The sequence below is a fragment of the Peromyscus californicus genome, unplaced genomic scaffold (assembly GCF_007827085.1).
Source record: "Peromyscus californicus insignis strain IS unplaced genomic scaffold, ASM782708v3 Scaffold_7__1_contigs__length_154581171, whole genome shotgun sequence".
Lineage (NCBI taxonomy): Eukaryota > Metazoa > Chordata > Mammalia > Rodentia > Cricetidae > Peromyscus > Peromyscus californicus.
The window spans coordinates 120,560,647-120,582,982 of NW_026294595.1; the positions used below are offsets into that span (position 1 = coordinate 120,560,647).

The 22,336-nt window shown below is 47.0% G+C and overlaps 1 protein-coding gene across 6 annotated transcripts in view; it reads left to right on the forward strand.

The window, feature by feature from the left end:
* The window catches only part of Rin2 (Ras and Rab interactor 2), a 212,056-nt gene that overhangs the window by 163,164 nt on the left and 26,556 nt on the right, over positions 1 to 22,336 (forward strand). For all 6 annotated transcript variants that reach the window (XM_052724316.1, XM_052724314.1, XM_052724315.1 and 3 more), the window contains 5 exons: positions 4,625 to 4,817; positions 8,640 to 8,751; positions 11,135 to 11,207; positions 18,657 to 18,748; positions 20,375 to 21,532. In XM_052724316.1, the coding sequence (XP_052580276.1) occupies positions 4,626 to 4,817; positions 8,640 to 8,751; positions 11,135 to 11,207; positions 18,657 to 18,748; positions 20,375 to 21,532 (1,627 nt within the window). In that variant the 5' untranslated portion in view covers position 4,625. The remainder of the gene's footprint in view (positions 1 to 4,624; positions 4,818 to 8,639; positions 8,752 to 11,134; positions 11,208 to 18,656; positions 18,749 to 20,374; positions 21,533 to 22,336) is intronic.

Genomic DNA, 22,336 nt, shown 5'->3' on the forward strand with positions numbered 1-22,336 from the left:
AGGACTGGCCATCAGGGGCTGCACTGTGATCTCTTCTGACTCCCAGGGTCTGATCAGAAAGTGAAAGAACATCTGTCCTTTGGAATCTGCTGTTTCTCAGGACTGAACCTAATCCTGCTGATTCTAATAAAACTAAGTCAAGTGTCAGCCTGGCTGTTCCGCAGAGAGTTCACTTGATGTCCTCACTGACCCTTCCACCTCCTCCAGCTACTGTCTGGTGCCTAGAAATGAAGAAAGTGGAAAGGCCCCTTCATCCTATGCTCCAAAGAGCCTTAAGTCACGTGTGACCCAGGGGCATCCAGTGCTAGAGAGCCCTAACTCAGAGCCATGATGCTGGGCTGTTGTTTCCATCACAACAGATGCAGGCTATGAGTTTCCCAGTGGGTGTTTATTCTCTTCCCTCCATCCTCTCCTCTGTCCTTCTTTGATGAACCTCTCCTCCCCTCAAATATTCTCTTTTGCTTTCATATCATATATGTTCACTATTAATGTACAGCCTGCATATTTTGACTCTTCCCTGTTCCTCTTTCTTATTCCCTTCTGTGTTTAAGCCCCTTTTTTGCCACCATGGTCCTTTGGTCTTTCCTTATGGTCTTTTATCAACTGGACTTAGCACAAGGTCACAATCCTTGCTTGCTCTCAGGCAAGTGATCCTTAAGGCATAATCACTAGCTGGTGTTGGAGGTACCATTTACAAATGAGAAAAATAAAGCTCAGAACTGGTCAAGGTCTCACATGCCTGGACCAATTAGAAGAGGGATACCATGCTTCCATCCTTGAGGCTGGCTCTAGGACACCTCACTGGGACCATGTCATTATTATAAATGCCTGGGTTGTATCATGGGATGCCTTATTACCTTTCTAAGCCACTCAGCCTTTGCCAGCACTCATTTACATAGAGATAGCTGTCTGTCTTAGAAATCAATGGCTGCTGTTCCTCTCGGTGGCTCTGTCTTAGGTGGAACTCCCTAGGAGCAGAGCCTGATGCACGAATTCCTGAATTCCTGTGCAGACAGTTTCTAGAGGGAGGCACTCGGGAGCAGGGGGATAGACAGAAAGGGAAGCAAGGCAAAAATGTGGGCTCTGCCAGATTCCAATCCAAAATGCCCCACCTTGAGAGAAGGCCACTCCCTTCTCCAGCCATATCTGTGTGTCGTGGGCAGTGGTTGTTTCCCAGGGGGAGAGCAGATATAACTTCCCAGGCATTTCCAGGAGAGTGAAGAAGCTATAGGCTGTTGGTGGCCAGTCCCCCTAACAACCAGGGTGTGGACTCCTGTCCTGGAAAGGGGGCTCTGGAGGGGATGAGAGCATCCACCTGACAGTCCATATGTCAGCTCTTTCCTGAAGATTATTTCAGCTCTTTCCTGAAGATTATTTCTGATAACAGCCACTTGGTCCTCTAATAATACACTATAAACCTCACGTGGCTGGCTGGATCAAGTCAGTGCCAAAGACTAATTGCAAGGTCTAATTTATGGTTTCTTCTTTATGAGGCTCCATGAATCTTACTCACCATCTTCCTGTCTGGGCCCTGGCTGCTTAGGCTGAGGCCAATCATCAGAACAAAGAGCATTTTTAAAAACAACAACTTCAAACCAGGGAGGATTTGTGGGATGTGACCTTCTAAGAAGAAGTGAAATACTTTCTTACTTGCTCAGAACACCTGGGAGGAGCACCATTGTCAGACACTGTCAGATTTGGACTTGATAATATATGGCAGATTGGAGATGGTGGGGAAATGTGGCGCTATGGTTTTTCTGGTTTGGTTTGGTTTGGTTTGAAGTGCTGAGGAGCCAACCTAGGGCCTTGAAGATACTAGGCAAGCACCATACTACCGTGTATCTGTGGCTCTGAAATACTTATTTTGACTTTCGGCATTCCTTTAGTAGCGTGTTACCACTCCCCTCTTCCAGCCCTCTAAGAAAACCAAACAGTTAACTGATCAGAATCCAAAGTTCACATTCCCTACTTAGTTCGACAGCCACGCATTCCTTGCAGTGACGTCCTCAAGTGGACTGGATCAGTGTTCCCCAGAGCTTGGGAGAACCGGGTGGCTCTGACCCACCAGGACCCACAAAATCAGAATTGTGGGGGTCAAAACCAGGAGTCTGCAGCTTCACCAGTCCCCAGAGGATTCCTACACAGGCTCACAAATTTGGCAAGTTATAGTCTTCAAGTGTGGCTCCTGTTGTGATCCCCTTACCCACATCAATCCCCTTACCCACATCCCACCTCAAAGTCTCATTGACTTTATCTGGTGTGCAGTCTCGCCTCTGACCCTGTCTGAGTTTCTCAGATGACATTTGTAGATGGGTGGGGTGGAGAGGCAGTGGTCTTCAGTTGGCTCACTTGTGTGATAGGAGTCTTCACACCTGCTTCAAGAGTTTGCTCTTTGACCCCCATGAGGAGTCACTTTAGAACACCCAGGGGTCTGTGGTGGCTTTTGCAGAAGGGGCAGCACCTTCCCTTATTCTGACACAGACTCCTCTTTCTGAAAACTGACAGCCAAATTAAAAGAAAACTTTCATGTATTTGAGCAAAAACAACACAAAAAGCATGACCTCTCTTTGATTGTGTGTATGTGTGCTGGGATGACCTCACTGGCTTATCGGAGCTGGCCTTGGTCTCCAGGGTTCAGGTGATCCTTCTGCCTAAGCTTCTTGTGTAGCTGGTGCTTGAGGTATGCATCTAGACGATAAATGAAACATGAGGCTGTTTAGATCTGTATAAAACCAAGACGCTGGGGAAAGGGGTGGGATGGGTTCCCTGGCGGTCCTAGTGTTCCCCTTTTGTCACCATGACAGTGACAGAGATGGACAATCTCATGTTTCCTTTCTGCAGTCTTCCATTCTCCATCCTTCCCAATCTTAGGGCTTTATCCAAGACACACACTGGGCATGTGTTTGACGACTGGATGTACCCCACACTAAGTCTGCGCCTTTGGACACAAGGATCAAGTGTGACGTTCCTGCTGGCTACTCTGGGACCATGGTGGGGACCTGGTCCCTCAGAGCCAGGGAAGGTGTCATTGCTGAGTATGAGAGAAGAAGAGGGTCCCCAGAACCAAGCAATCTTGGACTAGAATTTCAGTACTCTCCCTCTGAGCAAGGACATGCCCTCAATCAAGATCTGACTTCCTGATCCTTTTGTTTGTGATTTGTTTTGCTTTTTGTTTACTTTTGTTCTTGAAACAGGATCTCACCTGTAGCCTTGGCTGGCCTGGAACTCCCTATGTACATTAAGCAGACCTCTAACTCAAAGAGATCCAACTGTCTCTACTGGGATCAAAGGCCTGGGCTCCACACCTGGCTACCTTGAAATCTTGATCCTTCTGCCTCCATTTCCAAGTGCTAGAATTATACATGTAATACACATGTGCACCTAGTCCAGCACCAGAGTACTCACAGTGTAGTGCTTCAAGGAGTGCTTGCGAAGAGACCAGCAGCTCCGTGCGTCCTCAAGCCTGTTTTCTTATTTCTCACCTAGAATTAGGTGTTGGCACCAAAGGAGGTCAATATGGCTTGTTTGTTGCTATGATCCACAGACCACAAAACCTCCCCATTTGAAAGGCATGAGTCATTCAGGGGTTTTCAGTGTACTCATAATGTTGTGCATTCCTTGCCATTACCGTATACCACATTTCCTACTACTCCCGGAGTTACCTGGTACCTGTTTCTAGTCCCTGCTCATCTCTCCCTCCCCTTTATTCTCAGCCAACCACTAACCTACTTTCTCTCCCTGGGTCTCTTCCCACTCGGAACTTGTGTAGTAGAGTCGTACAATACCCACTACCATGACCTTAGCTCAGTGACCCCTTCTCCCCCACCACAAAATGGGATGGACTTACATACCTGATTCTTCTCACTTAGCATGATATTTTCCAGATTGACCCTGTGGTAGCATTCCATATTGTAGCTGAGTAATATAATGCGCCCATTTATTGTTTATTTGTGGGCTTGGGGTTGTTTGTTTGTTGTTGTTGAGACAGGGTCTCACTACGTAGCCCTGACTGGCCTTGAATTCACAGAGATCTGCCTCCTGACGGCTGAGATAAAAGGCTTGTGCCACCACACCACAGCCAACTATAAAAAGCTTTTAGGGCATACATTTGTTGGCTTTTATGAATAGCACAGCACCATTGAATTATGGTATTTTTATTATTCCTGATGTTGGGGATAAAGAATGCTTAGGTTTGTCATAAGAAAAGAAAACCCGTCATTTATATACAGAACAAATAGCCCCAAGTGTGATTTGCCTATAAAGGGCAACAGTACTTGTGTTTGTGACAAATGTCTTTAAGCATTGAGACCTCAGGTTTACTGTATCTGAAGTTTAGCAGTTTAAAGGTCTGTCCTCCAGGTAAGAAATACTTTACGCCCAAAGACAAACAAACCTAAGTCAAATAATAATAGTCTTTATAGTATTTAGAACCTTTTGAAAATAGGGGTAGAGGTAGAGGACTGGGCCATTGCATACAAAGTGCTTCCTTTTATACTAGTGGATAAAACATGTCTGTCCTCAAGATCTTTAGATAGAAGTGTGATGACCTTAGGAGGGTACACATCCCAGTAAGTTCCCAGGCGGGGGATCAGTCCTTTGAGCCCTGTCCTTCTCTTTCTTCCAGCATGGTGAGACACAAAGATGATGGCTATTCTGAAGACAAGGATGGGAAGACGTGTCCCCGAGACTCTGGCTACGACAGCCTCTCCAATAGGCTCAGCATTCTGGACCGGCTCCTCCATACCCATCCCATATGGCTGCAGCTGAGCCTGAGTGAGGAGGAGGCAGCAGAGGTTCTGCAGAACCAGCCTCCAGGGGTAAGACCCAAGACTCGGGAGAGGTTGAGGCAGGCATGCTGCTGCCTGACAGAGAAGCACTTAGAGATAGTTCCAGAAAGTTCTTCCCGGCTTCTAGGTGGCTTCCAGTGTAGACCTCAAATACAATGCAGGGGGATTCTGGGGTCCACAAGGCAGTTTCTGAGAGCAGACCTTTTCCAGGTCTGTCTTCCTGTTTTCATCTGCTCGATGATGGGACTGTATGACTCAGCAGGGGGCCAGGGCATCAAAGGAAGGAAGAGCCCTGGCCAGAGGTCCTGGGCCTGACCTTCTGGGCCTGGTTCTGGGTCCCTGCCTGCCCTGATGCTCTCCCTTCATTCTGAGTCTAGGGACCCTATGGGGCCCAACCATTTATCCGGGGACATAACCTTAAGAAGTTGTGTGACGCACAGACTTGTCTTCTCAGGCTACCAGTGTTGGGTTTTGTTGTTGTTGTTGTTGTTTTGTTTGTTTGTTTGGTTTGTTTTTGGTCTTTCTCAGTCACTTTCCATGTGAATCTAAGTCAGATTCTGTTTCAGCAGCTACTACCTATCCAGGACCATTGGTTCTTATTCAGCACGCTTACCCTACCGATAGGCACTGCAGCCCATGTCTGCAATCCTAACACTGGATGGCTGAGGCAGGAGGATCTAGGTTTAAGACCAGCCTGGGCTATGTAGAAAGACTCTCTTTAAAAAAAGAAAGATGAAGAATGACTGAGTAGATAATGCACTGGTCATACAAAGTATGAGGACTAAACTTTGGCTCCCCCCAACCGATCTGTGAGCTCTCGATTCAATTGAGAGACCTCAATAAATAAAGCATAGAGCAATTGACAAAGATACCTGATGTCAACTTTGGATATAAATACATACATACATACATACCATTCTACTGCTCTATAGAAGTTCCTTGAAAACAAAACAAAACAAAACCATTATTCCATGACTAGTATATCTGGTGCTGTCATTGTGGTAGGGTCTCGCCCCCATATAGCTATTTAGATTCTCTTACATTAGAGTAAATGAAATTAGCAACTTGGTTATTGAGTTTCACTAACTCCGTTTTTTGTACTTAGGACCTACATGTTACTGCCATAGCGGGTGGCCCCGAATAGCAACTCTCTCCATCACTGTAGACCGTTCTAGTGGACAGCACTTTGTGCAATGTCCAAGCAAAAGACAAACACAGTAAAGCACAGATAAAATAAGGCTTAAAGCGCATGCTAGATACAAAGTAACTAAGCCGTACATGTATAGCAAGGAGAAAGTTCTATCAATAGCTAGCTGAGGAATGCCATAGCAGCATTGGAGTCCTGCAGCAGCCAGGACCTACCTGTGCCATTATCTGTCTGTCTGTGAATCTGTCTGTCTTTGCTTCTTCTTTTCCTTCCTGAAAACAGAAACAGACAGGACTAAGAATTCCATTAGAACAAGCTCGGTGCTGTGAAGCACAGTATTTGATCATCTATGGAGAGAATTCCTTGGCTAGCATACTAGACTGTTGCCTCTAGCCTTGGTCTGTATGGTCAGAAACTTCTTCCTGTGAGGCTTTCCTTTCTACCAGTTGAATTACATGCTTGTGCATTTCTGCGGAAAATTCTGAAGCTGGACATTGCCAGGCAGCAGTTCCCACCCTGCCCTGCTTCCCTCCTGGGGTGGAGCATAAGCCATTCCTGCTGAGACCTGCATGAGGAATAAGCTAGAAGAATAGTCTCTCTATCCACCTACCTGAACTCTTGACAGGGCCTATCCTGACAAGATGGGGCAGGCAGAGGACAGGCACCATGCAGTCCAGAGACGAGAATGAGGATGGAGGAAAAGCAAGTGGCTAGAAGCCTGGTGGTATGAATGTATTAAGGATGATATTGCATCCTCAATTAGGCAACTGCCCAAGACAGAGGTCTGTGGACTACTCTGGAAGGAACCAGAGTATAGATATTGTTGGGTTTTCTGGTCATACAGTATTTTTCACATCTACTCGGCACAGGTTCCGTCAGGCAAAAGCAGCCACAGACAGCATGTAAAGGAATGTGCAGCTGGGCATCAACACAGAGTTACTCACAGAAGCAGGCTCAAGGTGGATGTGCTCTATAGGCTTGACTTTGTCAGCCTCCCCGATAAGGCCACAGTGTTTTAGGAATCAAGGCCCCGGGGGTGCACTACTCATCCCTAATTGGTCCCCACTTCTTAAGGAAGCTGCCTCTCAGAGCTTGGGCCCTTTATCCCAAACACATGCACCCAGGATGCTATTTGGGAAGCATTTGCCTCAGTTTTAATCTGTCCCAGAGCCTGAGTGCTCAGATGTGTGAACCAGATGAGTTCCACGGATGCCCCGTGGGAACTATGGGAAGAATAAAGCTCAAAAGGCTTTTTAGTCACTCCTTTCCTGAAAAGCACCATGGGTACCGTAGGAAGAGAAAAGCTAAGATCAGCTGGATCGGGGGTGTGAAATACTGTATCGAGAGAGAAGCAGGGAGTGTAAGGTGTTCCAGTCTAGAGGACAGAGAATTGAAGAACAGGACAATGTAGCTCCTTAAAGAAGGGCCATTCCCCTATAGTAGGGGACCAGAACTTAACCAAGGCCACAAACTACACACCCCATTTGATTTATAGGCCAGGTGGATGATGCTAGAGAGCTGTGAGCACTTGACCTACACAGCAGCACATGGCAGGCCTGCCTCTGCACCGACAGAGGCCCAGCGGCCTTGACATCATTCCTGGAAATTGGTTTGGTGTAGAACATGTATGTGAAGACAGTGTATGTATTTGGTGTAAAAAACAAAATGGATGTGAAACCTGGAGGAAGCAGCCTCAGTGTTGGCTGGGGTGAACCTCAGAGTACACCCACCCGCCTCCCAAATGCAGCAGCCATTTTTTTTTCTCCTGAGGGTTTTTTCCATGTGTCTGACCTGACCCATTAAGTCATTTTTCAAAAGAAGTTAGAAAGTCATACTCAAAAGCAAAAACTAAAACTCCAAAACAACTGCTTTTTCACTCTTAACAAATGCAAGTTCCTCTCGTAAATATGCCATGAGTCAACTTAGCCAATGAATTCCCAGTTTACCATCTACAGTTTGGTTATGTGAACTTCTTTGGAATTTAAGTTCACCCACCAAGATACCTGTTTGAGACAGGGGCTAAGGCAGATACCTACCACAGTGAAACAGTCACCAGCCTGCCATTGCCTCTGCAGATAAGGGACATTTTAAGCTTCATGGATAAAGTTGGGTGGGGGTGTGTGTAGGGTTCTTCTAAGCCCCTTTTGAAAGCAAGGGGTCTGCAATAAGCTCTGATCTTTCTCTGTGGAGTGTTGTTGGAGAATGTCCTTCTGTACACTGTGAATATGTGTTTCTCTGATTGGTTGATAAATAAAGCTGTTCGGCCTATAGCAAGGCAGATTAGAGGCAGGTGGGAAATTCAAAGAGAGAGACAGGAAGAAGGCTGAGAGAGAAGCCAGTCAGCTGCCCAAGGAGCAACATGTAATGGGACCACAGGTAAAGCCACGGAACATGTGGCGATACATAGATTAATAGTTATGGGCTGATATAAGACTTAAGAGCTAGCTAGCAAAAAGCTGGAGCCATGGCCATACAGTTATAACTAATATAAGCCTCTATGTGTTTACTTGGGGGACGCAAGTGGGAGAGATTTGTCCTGACTGCCGGCAGGCCAGGACACAGGAAAACTTCAGCTACACAGTGTTCTTCACCAAGCTGTATAGTCCTGTTGGGAAGGCTGTTCTATGCACGGGGTATCATATGTAAGGAAAATTATGCACCCAGGTTTTCATCTCCTTAACTTGAGTTTTCCTTCCTTCTACTAGATCTTTTTGGTTCGTAAATCCTCCAAAATGCAGAAGAAAGTCCTCTCCCTTCGCCTGCCCTGTGAATTTGGAGCACCGCTCAAGGAGTTTGCTATAAAGGAAAGCACATACAGTAAGTGTTTGTCAGAGTGTGAGGGCAGGCCTGATGGGAAGGAGCCTAGACTTTGATGCCCACAGACATCTAGTCCTGGCATTCGGCTTTGGCTTTCTCATCTGTACAGTGAGGTGGTGTTAGCCTCTGAGTAATTCAGAGGCCAGTTAAACAACCTGTGCATACTGTATGCATCCTGGGGTTTGGCACATGAGAAGGGCTGAGTGTAGATTGTATTTTCTTGCCCTGTCCCCAGTTAGGTCCAGTGTAGGTTTGGGGCTCTGTTTTGCTGATGACTAAGCCACAGAGAAGCTGTAGCAACACAGCCCTTTTACAAGATCTCATGCCAAAGCATGTGTCTACACATCTTCCTGAATAAATAAGCCTCAAGCACATGAGTTCCCTCTAGGTAGTCACTGTTCAGTCTTCCATGAAAGGCAGTTAATCCGAGATGAATCTAGCCCCGAGGGCAGATGACGAGCTGCAGATTTTCAGGGAGTTGATGCTCAGCCATGTTGGTTTCCTTTCTGTTGTCTACTTTCTGGTCATTGAAAATGTGGAGTGTCAGTCGGGAGGCCAAGTTTTAAATAAAAGAGGGAACACACAGTTCTGAGGTACTGCCAGTCTCCAAGAAAAGATCAGGAAATGGATCTGCACAACAAAGTGGGGGGATCTGAAAATTCTAGGTTAGCAAGCTGAGGGGTGAAGGCCAGGAGAGTTGAGTTAGGAAGCCTGCAGGATGGAGCATGACTCAGTCCCTGCATCCAAAGGTACTGAGGTTAACTGAAGGACAGGCATGAGAGTCTCTCACCCTAGTGTCCAGTCTCCTTGAGCCAATGACCTTACATAGAATACAAGGAAGTGATATTTCCGGCACAGGAAAACCTTGCCTGCATCTATGATCTGCTTCCGGTTCAAGTGTAAACCTGGAATTCACATGATCGAGGGTACCTGGGAAGCAGATGCACCTGAGCAGGCTGATCTTGGAGAACAAGTAAATATAGTGAGAGAGAACCTGAAGTCACGTTTTCAGACCCACCGCCATTTTAAAGATAGTGACGGTATAATAAGTTAATAAATAATGAATTTATGTTAATTTGATTCCATTATTCTGAGGTAGCTTTTGAAAGGTTGCTGGCCCAACCAGCACCAAGTTCTCCTGGCTTTTAAATCCCTCCCAGTTCCCAAAGTTCACCATGGCAAGGGAACCTCTTCCCTTCTTTCAGAGCACAGTCACTATCAGTGAGCCTAGAACCTCCCCCCACCACCACCCTACTCCCCCACCTCCCACCCCCACCCCCCTCACCACCACTACCACACACACCTGTTTATTGAGTTCCCTGAAGCCAGAAGGATTTTTTTCCCCTCCATAAGATTCTAGGATTTCAACCACTCCCCCTAGTCCTACCTCAAGGGACTTCCAAGTGATTGAAAGAACTTGTTTGTGCAAAGCCTTATCCTTTCTGTAATGACTTACTGCAGGCCCGAGTACTACCATAAAGATATCTACCCAGCAGGCTGGTCTTCTATACAGATATGGGTGCGAGAGGGCTTACTACAATAGCAGATATTTTAGCATTATTTCTGGATGATGCAATAGACACCACCATACATGTGTATACACTTCTTTCACATAAGATAGTTCATTAAAAACAAATGATATTCTACTCCAATCCTTCTGGCAGGCAAGAAACTGTTATTGTCCATTTTCTGGGTGAGATGAAGGTGGTTGGCCCGTGAGGATTGGAAACCAAGCCACTGCCTACCCCTACCATTTGGAAGCTGTACATGTGGCAACAGCTTCTTGTCTGACTGCGTCTTTCATTTGGAAGCTTGTGTGATGCGGCCAGGCAAGAAGACAGGATTTTAGAATCTTTATATGGAATGTAACCCAGAACTGATTTCTAGAGCCCTTGAACTGACCTCTAGGTTCATGTCCCTCTGCCCTGTGCCTATATGAGAGGGCTCTGACTCATCAAAAGGGAGTATGGCCCTGACGGTCCATGATCTAGGAAAAAAGGGTCTGGGACAATGGGACCTTTGACCCATTGCTGCCGAGGGCTAGTGGCCTCTCGCTCCAGCCAGATGAGCTCTCTTGGCCCTGCCCTACTCTGTGCTCTGAACTTCAAAACAAACAGAGAGGTTGTTGTGCAAGTGTGTGTCTGTTTACTAAGTGTGGAGCGTGTGCTGAGAGTGAGTCAGGGAAGGCGCCCTTGCCTGGCTGGTTCAAGCTGTGTCTGGCTGTCAGACATCCCCCTCACAGCTGGTTTGGATAAGCTGCACAGTAGTCTGAGAGAGTGGAGATGGGGCCACATATCCTGTGTTAGATACCGGTCCTTCCCAGACACTCAGGAAGACTCAGCCACCTTCTGGAACCTCTCTCTCTCACTTTTTTTTTTTCTAGCCTTTTCCCTGGAAGGCTCAGGAATCAGCTTTGCAGATTTATTCCGGCTCATTGCTTTCTACTGCATCAGCAGGTAAGGATTCTGAATGTCTCATGACTTGAAGGACTTGCTTGGTGTGTGAGATGATCTGGACTTCAGTCTGGAGAAGGGATCTGGAAGACTGGTCACCTACGAGCTATCAGGGAAGGGTTTGCCACTTAAATAAGATGCTCACCCCCATTCCAGTGTTAGGCTTAGGATGGAAACAGCTGTCTGGCCCTCCAGATGCAAATTCTCATTAATATGGTTATTTCTTCAAGCTGGTCCCATGGTTCTTGATGGCTAGACCCATTGAACAGAAAACATACTCACACGCATACATAAACACACACCCACAAAGCAATATACCCACCTGTATAAACACGTGCATGAGCATGCACACACATACAGAGACAGACAGACAGACAGACCGACAGACAGAAGAAACTGATACTTAAACCTGTAACTTTTCAAGGTCCCTGACAATGTTGTTGAAAACTCCAGAGGACAGAGTCCATTCTCAAATGTGGATTCTTTAAGCCAACCTTAAACCTTGCACAGTTCTTCTTCAGGCCAGCTGGGGCTCACATCCTCTCTAGGACTGAATTAATGGTTGAAATTAAGCCCTGGATCAGAATGTGAACCAGTGTGGAAAGGATGTGAGTTGTAGGTTTCTATTGTTATTCTTTTCTTTACAGCAGTAACAGCTTTCCAAAGTCAATGTTCTTGTGCATGGGGTTGTAGCTGAGTGGTAAAGCATTTGCTTACAAAGCATGAGGCACTGAGTTTGATCCCTAGCATTGCCAACAAACAAAACAAAAACAGCCAAATGAAGCCAGCATTCTTGAAGTAATTAAGCAAAGAAATCTTGCTGCCTGTAGAGGTTAGCTTTGCCTGCTCTCTTTTCTTCCTTCCTTCCTCCCTCCCTCCCTCCCTTCCTTCCTTTCTTCCTTCTTTCTTCCCTCATTTTTTTTCCTGTTTTTAGATTTTTTTCATTTTATTTTATGCATATGAGCATTTGCCTGAGCGCATGCCTCTATGCTGCCTGCACACTTGGTGCCCACAGAAACAGAAGAGGAAGTCAGATTCCTCTGGAACTAGAGTTACAGATGGTTATGAACCACCATGTGGATGCTAGGAATAGAACCCAGGTCCTCTGCAAGAGCAGTAAGTGCTCAATGGTTGAGCTAGCTCTCCTGCTTGGGCCTTGCCTATTCTAACCAGGTAGAGCCCAGCCTGGCTTCCTTGGCTTCTCTGTTTGCTCACTGCAGTAGCTACAGGAAATATCTTTTCAGTGATCACAGCTCACGGCTGTCTCACCGAGACTGGGGAGTCATTTGGGTTTGGCTCAGTTTATTTTAAGGATTAGATTGTTTAGCATTCATCATACCTGTTGATTTTCTCTGCCTGGCATGGCAACTAAGCTCTCAGGCTAGCTGATGCTGTGCAGTAAACGGCCTGAGGAAAAGGAGGCATCTCCAGAAGAGACCCTAGCACTGTTCATCAGCAGGAAGAAAGTGAGAGCAGCTCCCAGGATGGACAGTGCCTGCCTGGTGACCCGATCCCCCCAACGAGGGGATGCCACCTGCCTGCCAGGTTAGGGCCACAGTCCTTGGAGCCTGTGTGCTTCGCTTCTAAACATCTGAAGTACAGATAGTTATAACACATCATTTTTTTTTTCCAAGACAGGGTTTCTCTGTGTAGTTTTGGTGCCTGTTCTGGATCTCGCTCTGTAGACCAGGCTGGCCTTGAACTCACAGAGATCCGCCTGGCTCTGCCTCCCGAGTGCTAGGATTAAAGGAGTGCTGGGCTAAAGGTATGTGCCACCACTGCCTGGCCATAACACATCATTTTAGATTAAGAGAATAAAGTCATTACTTAGCTGACTATGATGTCACTTCTCTTTCTTTGGCATTTTAAAATTTGGCTAAATATATTCCAATTTAATGAACACATATAATAACCCAAATGCAGGCAAAAGTCACACAAACCACCAAGTGGAGCTACTTCGTGCAAATATGACGCTTTGGGGCTAAGGTTTAGATCGAAGTACAAATCTTTTTTTTTTCCCCATGTAATTATATCCTGACTATTCAGGATTATATTAAAATTGTGCACAAAATACCTCTAAAGAAAGACTTTAGGGATCCAGAATGGTTCCATTCTGTGTGAGGCACTATCTCGGGAAATGAGATTATCTAAATTCCCCAGCACCACTAAATCACTAAATTCCAGTAGCGCCCGGATAAAATAAATACCAATAGCACCCCGAAAATATGACAAATTGCAATCCCCATCTTTAAAAGTTTAACGGAAATGTGTTGCCCAGAGTCAGAAGACCATCCCCAGAAGCGCCCACCCTTCCCTTAGTCCCCCCACCCACCCAGGACACCACACCTGGTCTAGTCTAAAGCCAACCAGGTAGAGATGATGTCAGGGCTGACATGTCAGCTGGAGGTGAAGCCGGCTGGCAGCTCACCTTCCAACTTTGCCTCCTGGTAATTGTGCTACTGGGGAAAGAGCCTTCCCCCCACAAATACTTGGCAACTACACAGAGAAGATTCCATCTCTGTCCTCCACACTCCAAGCAGGTCAGGCTGGTGATTAAAGGTCATAAAGTAGATGAAGGCCATTGGCAAATTACTGAGCACAGCACTCACTTGAGGTGCTTACAGGAAGAGCCCAGCAGCATCATTTTTTAAGTAAAGGGGCCGGAGAGTCTTTTTTTTTTCTTTTCTCAAAATGCCAAGGCACTTGACGGTTTGATTTCTTCCCTAACGCTCCTCATTGGCATTCGTGGTCATCCGTGAGTGACAGGAGCCGTGTTACCAAAGTATTTCTGAAATCCTCTACCTGGTGGCTAGTAGAGAATTCATCACAGAGACTACGGGGGGTTCCCACACAGAGCGTGTCAAGTATATATGGACAAGAGTATCCATAGTTAGCGGGCACCTCATTTGTCGTGTTGGATCAGCTCAATGAAAAGCACAGTTGGGAATAGAAGTAATGAGTGCCATTGGTCAGCAGCACCACAGAGCTCCCTGTTGCTTGGGGGTTGTCAACACAGTATAGAGAACCAGCCGCCTTTCCAGCACAGTTGTGCCCCAGAATCACGTGTAACCCTGTTGAGAGGCAGAACTGAGTTCAGGGGATCTGGGCTGTGCCACATTCTGCATCCTCAACAAGCCCCCAGGTGATGGCGATACTGCTCCTGGGCTTGGACCACACTTTTTAATATTGAAACAGTAACTGGAGTCTTCCATATTTGTGACAGGCACATTATCCCTAGCCCTTCTGGCAGCCTTGTGAATTAGAAATACAGGAGTGAGGTGCTTGCTTACCTTACCACCATATAATCAAAACCCAGCAGTTATAGGGGCTTGGAGAAATTGCTCAGTAGGGAAGAGCACTGGCTGTTCTTCTAGAGGACTGGGGTTCGAGTCTCAGCTCACAACTGTAACTCCAGTCCCAGGTGATCTGACATACTCTTCTGGTCTCTGAGGGGTACCAGGCATACATGTGGTATGAGACATACATGCAGGCAAAACACTCATACATACAAGGAAAAGAAATAAATCTAAAAAAACAAAACTAGCAAGTATAGAACACACCTGTAGCCCCAGCACCCAAGAAGCTAAAGAAGGAAGATTGAGAGTTCCAGGCCAGCTTGGGTCACATAGACAACCCTGTCTTGAGAAACTAATTACACACACACACACACACACACACACACACACACACACACACACACACACACACATAGGTTGGGGGGGGGAGGGAGGGAGGGAGGGAGGGAGGGAGAGAGACAGGCACACAGAGAATTTGAATCCATTCTTACCTTGATGCCAAAGCCCACATTTCCCCACTCTATTCTGCCAACTACACACGCCTGAGTTTCAGCACAGCTGGTTCCAATCCCAGCTTTGCTGCCATGAGTTCTACGGGGTACATCAAGGACTGCACCAGTCAGTGTGGTTGCATGATCCTGATGTCGATGAATGAGGGACATGAGAGCTTCTTCCCAGCATGGTCAGCAGGCCCCACAGGGGTTCACATGCTTGCTGCATTGCAGCAGGGGTTCACATGCTTGCTGCATTGCAGCAGTAGCTGCTGAACAATGTTAGTCTCTCCCTCTTTAGAAACAGAACATACAGAGCAAAGATCAAGTAAATCTAGATCGTGCATGTACTGAAACTCTTGGGAGAAAGTTCTGTATTAAGGTGTTGGCTCTATTTTGTTTGTTATGTACAAACTTTAACACCAAGGCTCCTTTTTTAAATTTATATATATATATATATATATATATATATATATATATATATATATATATATATTTTATATATATATATAAAATGAAGGAAGTGTGTGTGTGTGTGTGTGTGTGTGTGTGTGCATGTGTGTGTGTGGAGATGCTGGGTACTCCTGGCTGGCACAGTGTGAGGCGGCTCATATACAACATCTTAATTGTCTTAATAAGTCAAAACCTACAACCATCTATTAATGAATGTCAGGTATAGCTTCCTGTCCTATGTCATTAAGAACGCCCAAGCCAGTCAGATGATGTTTAAACTCTGGGTAGCATGCTGAGCTAGGTAAAAACTTAAAATAAGCATAGGTTGGTTTTGTTATGTGCTACTTTTCTCCACATTGGATAAAGAAAATAGGCTTGAATGGACTGAGTGTGGTCTTACAAATGTGGGTTTGTGATACACTTTGATGTTATAACATTCCGTTCCCATTAGCCTCCACTTCAGATTAGAGTCAGGATCACAGTCCCTGCCAGGACACAGAAGGTGTTCACAGTCTTAGGTGAGGTCTGAAGGCCTCGTGGAAGCAGAAGTTGACCAGGGCTTGACACCCTCAGGAGAAGCAGCCTCCTGACTTCACATGAGAGCATGGTAGAGCTTTGGTGACGCTATCAGGTGTTACGACACCCATGCTTTGTTATTTCCATTGACTCTGCAGCTTTTTCATTGACTGTCAACAGCTTTAAGGGTCCCAAGATTCTCCAGTCATCCAGATTTGATCTAGTTCATTCCAGAATGTTGTCCAATCTTACCATAAACAACAGGATAATTTGGTATATGATTTTCTTCAACAGAAATTTTCAAGACATTTTTTGATGACAAAATAGAGGCAGAAGCTTCCACATCTGTCTCTCACCAACTCCACCCTAGCCACAATGACCCACTTTCTGTTCTCCACATGTGCCAGACCCTCCCCATCCCAGGCCCTTTTCACATACTGCTCCCACACCTTGGAATTGTCTTCCCTGTGTGATTTACTCACTGGATACATCTTTTTCTAATTTCATGTGTGTGTGTGCACATGGAGGCCTGAGGTTGGTGTCAGGAATCACCCTCAATGGCACTTCCACCTATTCATTGAGGCAGGGTCTCTCGGTCAAACCCAGAGCTCAGCAATATGACTATTCTCTAGTCAGCTTGCTCTAGCAGTCCCTTACCTCTTCCTTATGAGGCTGGTATTACAGGGGTCACCTCGTCCACCCGGCATGTACATGGGTTCTGAGGTTCCTCGGGCTTGTGAGGCAAGTGCTTTAACTACTGAGCTGTCTCCCAAGCCCCTAGACCATAGTTATAACTGAATAACTATTGAGGAATCCTGGCCTGGGCCAAAATCACCTTCAAGTACTCTTTGTCTGGCTTAAGTGTTTTTTATAAGTGTGTGTATGTGCAAGTGCGAGTGCATGCGTGCGCATGCGTGTGTGTGTGTGTGTGTGTGTGTGTGTGTGTGTGTGTGCACACGCGTGCATGTGTGTGTTTTGTGACAGGGGGCGTGCTGGTGCTCCCTCTTCACCTTTCCATGGGTTCCAGGGATCAAGCTCCGGTGGCCAGGTTTGCACGACAAGAACCTTTATTCACCGAGCCGACTCACTGCTGGCCCTCTTATATTTTATTTATTATTTTATTTTTGAGGCTGGCTGTTCTGAAATTTGCTGTGTAGCCCCAGCTGGCCTGGAACTTCTAATCTCCTGCTTAAGCCTCCCTATCAGGGACAGTGCCAAGATTACAGGTGTGGACCGCCACACCTGCGGGTTTCAAAGAGTCTTTATTTCCTCCTCATGCATGTTTCTCCATGGCTTGTGACCCTTCCCATAAATTCTATCCATGGCTTACTTGTTTATATCCTGTTGATGTTCATTGGCATGATGCTCCTTTCTAGCAGGAACTCAGCTTTTGTTCCTGACCCAGAACAATGTCTGTTTATTGTAAATGATAGTAAACATTTGTGGAGGGGAGGAGTGGATAATTATTTTTCCCCACTAAGGCCAAAACCAATACCAAAAAAAAAAAAAAATGACCACATCTTTTTGTTCAGGTCACCATTGTCATTGAATATGACTTTCTCCTGGGCAGCGGTTTATGCTGAGCCCTGGGCTAATGTTCCGAGTTTTTAGAGCTTGGTTCTCAGCCTTGCATATGAAAATGAACCACTGTTTATTCCATCTGCCTGTACCCTTCCTAAGAAACACACCATGGCCCATGCATTTGCCCCAGAAGACTATGCCCTGATTGTGCTGGATCCTGATGTCAGCTTGGCGCTTTCCTAGTAGGCTTGTTGCTCTCTGGAGCCCCTCTGCAAATGGCTTATCAGCACATGGTACCACCCTCTTTAGCAGTTATTGGCACGAGGCACCTGAAACTTGCCTTCAAAGATTGTTCCAGTGGCAAGTGGCATTCATGGCCTAAGAGTTCCATCCAGACCTCCTGAATCTAAGTATGCAGTGTGTAATATGAGCTCTCCAGGGATCCCTGTGTATATCCAGGTTAGGTACACCAGTCCCAAAACACATAGGGACTTTCATCTCTAGCACACAGGGGTCACATGAGTGATCTCCACTTGGAAAATGGCACAATGAAACTGTATTTGAGACCAGCAGATATTTGCTGAGCACCGCTCTCTGTAAGATAGTGGGGATTAAGGACTGAACATTCCTGTCTAGAGAGTGAGAGCCCAACATTAAGATGGGCATCTAGGCCGGGCGTTGGTGGCGCATGCCTTTAATCCCAGCACTCGGGAGGCAGAGCCAGGCGGATCTCTGTGAGTTCAAGGCCAGCCTGGTCTACCAAGTGAGTTCCAGGAAAAGGCGCAAAGCTACACAGAGAAACCCTGTCTCGAAAAACCAAAAAAAAAAAAAGATGGGCATCTAGCTAAGTGGGACATGCTGCTTTAGAGGGGTGATGGGCCTACCAGCATAGTCAGACACCCTGATATGAACTCCACACACTCAGTGCTACTCAGCAGGGAACCTTGACCCTTGGCACAGATTCAATCAGGCAGCCTTGTGTCTTGGCTCATCCCCAATGTTATAATGCAGATGAGAGTTGCCAGAAGAGAGAGCTCTGGTTGGATGTGGTATGGTGTCAACTTGCTATGTTGTAGACAGCTTAATATGAAACATCTCTAGAATGAAAATGAATGCACGAGAGAGTCACCAGCCATATAATTACAAACATTCTCTTTCTTTTTTCTTTATATTAGGGATGTTCTACCATTCACCTTGAAGTTGCCTTATGCTATTTCAACAGCCAAGACGGAGTCTCAGCTTGAAGAACTAGCCCAGCTGGGACTAAGTAAGTGGGTACCCCTGCCTGGGTCCATCTTAAAGTGAATCCAAGTAGTATCCCTGTGGGGCTGCCCATGGCTCCATTGCTACATCAAACTCACTTGTAATTAAAAAGAATCCCACTTCCATGGCAAAATGCAGCTCTCAGAACCCTGAGGTCCTTGAGTCACACCTTCTGGGATTCTTTACCCAAGTCAAATGTTCATCCCACTCTCAAATACTGGGGCTAAGTGTGCCTGGGTAACCCATAAATCTCCTAGCTTGTCCCTTCAAACTATTAAGGCTCTCCAGATATAGACAGCCCAGCACGAGACCTGCCAGGGTCTTGTCTTTCTGTGGCATCTTGCTGGGGCACTAACAGAAAGAGAGGTCCAGTGAGGTCAGCATTCACATCCATGGCTCTTATCTTGAGTGGCACACAGACACCGGTGACACTCTGGTGCTGTGAGGAGTGATGATGTCATCTCACTGACATCTGTCTCTCTTCTCTCTTACTCAGCTCCCACCCTGCTGCTGTGGGCCATGTCCCTCATCCCACCAAAGGTCCTCACTCTGGCAGCTGGCACTTACTTCCACAGTCTGCCTGTTTGCCGATTTCCCCCAAAGCCCCACAATCCTGCCAGAGTGTGGCTGACAATGAACCAATACACACAGTTCACCTGCTTTGACTTTATCCCAGTGCTCAGGCAGAGCACTGGGATAAAGTCAAAGCATGGGTTCAACTTCAGTTAAGTATTTTCCTCCTAGATGGAAAAGGGAATTTCTTTTAAGATTTTAAGAATTCGGTCTTTGGATAGGTTGACAATCAGACCACACTCTTTGAATGGAAGTTTGAGATTTTTAAAACTTCATACCTAGGTGTCTAGAACCTATCTAGAAACTCTCTCTCACGCATGCATGCACACGCGTGCGCACGCGCGCGCGCACACACACACACACACACACACACACACACACACACACAGTGCACCCCCACCCCATCCCACCCCTGTAGGGAGGGGACCCTTGAATGCAGTTTTCCTCTGGGTTGGGTTTTAATGCTGAGTGTGTAAAACCTCAAGAAGATTGTGTAACATCCCCCAGGCCCAGCTGCTGATCCTACCTCATAAAGGGGAACTTGGAGGCCAGATGAATTCCTTGGCTGGCAGCCGCCTCCTTGGAGGGCACCCGGGAGGAGTTGATTGGAAAGGGTGGTGGTGCTCTCTGGGCTGAGTGAGATTTTGAAAAGCAAGCTCAGTAGCCCTGTGCCCTTTACGAGCTTATCCTGGATCCATTCCAGTTCTCCTTGTCCTTACCTGTGTGAAGGGCTGGGCTGGAGCTGTCTGTTGGCTCAGCCAACCTTTCTCAAAGGCTTTGAAGGTGAGAGGGCCCTGGAGTTTTCCTGTGAGCCTATACCTGGGCCTGGCTGCCTTTCTGCCCTTTCCAGTAAGGGAACATAGTGAAAGTGGGTGGTTGGGGCCGGGGGAGTGTCAAAGGAAAAAAAGCAGACCCCAAATTAAGCCTCTGTTGCCCTACAGACTCGTGTGTGTGTGTGTGTGTGTGTGTGTGTGTGTGTGTGTGTGTGTGTACTTGTAAAAGAATGGCCCAAGTACACTCTATTTACATTCTTGTCTTCACTGATAATGACTTTCAGATTTTTGGAGCTCCTCAGCTGACAACAAACCCCCAAACTCCCCACCTCCCCATAGGCCTCTCTCCTCAGCCGGCATCTGTCCTGCCTCCTTGCGTCAGCTCTGCCTTATAAATGGAGTGCATTCTATAAAAACCAGGACGCCTTCGGAGCTGGAGTGCAGCCAGACCAACGGAGCCTTGTGTTTTATTAATCCTCTTTTCTTGAAAGTGCACAGCCAGGACCTCAGCACAGGCCCAAAGCGGCCGAGCACAAGGACTCCCAACGCGAATGGCACGGAGAGACCTCGGTCCCCCCCACCCAGGCCCCCGCCACCCGCTATTAATAGTCTGCACACAAGCCCTGGGCTATCCAGGACTGAACCCCAGACGAGCATGCCAGAAACAGTCAACCATAGCAAACATGGGAACGTAGCTCTGCTTGGAACAAAACCAACTCCCATTCCTCCACCCCGGCTGAAGAAGCAGGCTTCTTTTTTGGAATCGGAAGGCAGCACTAAGACCTTGACCGCCTGCCGGCCCAGCCGGAGCCCGGAGCCAGAGCCGGAGCCGGAGGAGCCGGAGCTGGGCACAGCTGGGCATGCAGGTGGAGCCCCGCCTAGGGACGCCCCCGGGGATTGCACAAGGGCGCCGCCGCCCGGCTCTGAATCACAGCCACCACCGTGCCATGGAGGCAGGCAGAGGCTGAGCGACATGAGCCTTTCCACTTCCTCCTCCGACTCGCTGGAGTTCGACCGGAGCATGCCCCTGTATGGCTACGAGGCTGACACCACCAGCAGTCTGGAGGACTACGAAGGGGAGAGTGACCAGGAGACCATGGCACCTCCCATCAAGTCCAAAAAGAAGAGGAACAGCTCTTTTGTGCTGCCCAAGCTCGTCAAGTCCCAGTTGCGAAAGATGAGCGGGGTGTTCAGCTCTTTCATGACCCCTGAGAAGCGCATGGTCCGCAGGATCGCTGAGCTGTCCCGGGACAAATGCACCTATTTCGGGTGCCTGGTGCAGGACTACGTGAGCTTCCTGAAGGAGAACAAGGAATGCCATGTGTCCAGCACTGACATGCTGCAGACCATCCGACAGTTTATGACCCAGGTCAAGAACTATTTGTCTCAGAGCTCCGAACTGGACCCCCCTATTGAGTCGCTGATCCCAGAAGACCAAATTGGTAAGTGCCGTTCTCCCCACCCTCAAATGTAAGATCTGCTGTAACCCTTGTCAGATGGCGCATCCTGTTAGATGTTTTAAAGTTTACTCTGAGTTACAAATGACACCATCTCCCACCTGATGTGAATGGAAAGATCTCCCTTTTAAGGCAGATGCTACACAGCACGCTACAAGTGTTTGTACCACTTTGCAGGGTCCCATCTGCTGCCTGCTCTCGCCTCTGTGTGTGTGTGACACATCTGTTGAGCATTTTCTGGGTGTGCATCTCTCTGTAAGCAGCATGCTCGTGGACAGTATTTTTTGCTGTGTTTTGGGAGGCTATGGGTGTTTTGTTTTGTAGCATGTTAGGAGCGTGAAGACTGGGTGGGAAGAACACACCTGTGTACAAGCCTCAGGCCAGAAATCAGAGCACACACCAATACTTGGGACCCTAGGACCTTGTCTTGCCTCAAGAGTAACCTCACTGCTGGCTTTCACCTTACAGAGTCCATATCGGGCACAGTGTGGGAATAAACAAGAAATGGGAAAGACAAGTTTATTAGGTGTACCTTAACAATAAGGGACATACTTTGGAGATCACATGAAAGGCATTCTGTCCAGAGTCAAGGGGAAATGCTTTCTCTGTGACCTCACAGAAGGGCTGAATTGTTAATAGTTACTTTGGTTAGCAGCTTGCCAAGGCAAAGTTGAATTTGGCAAGCAGTCTTTTTTTTCCAGGGCGAGAGTATCCAAGTTTTTTTTATTATTATTATTGTTTTGTTTTGTGTTGATTTCAGAAGGTTGACTCTAAAAGGTTAATTTCAGA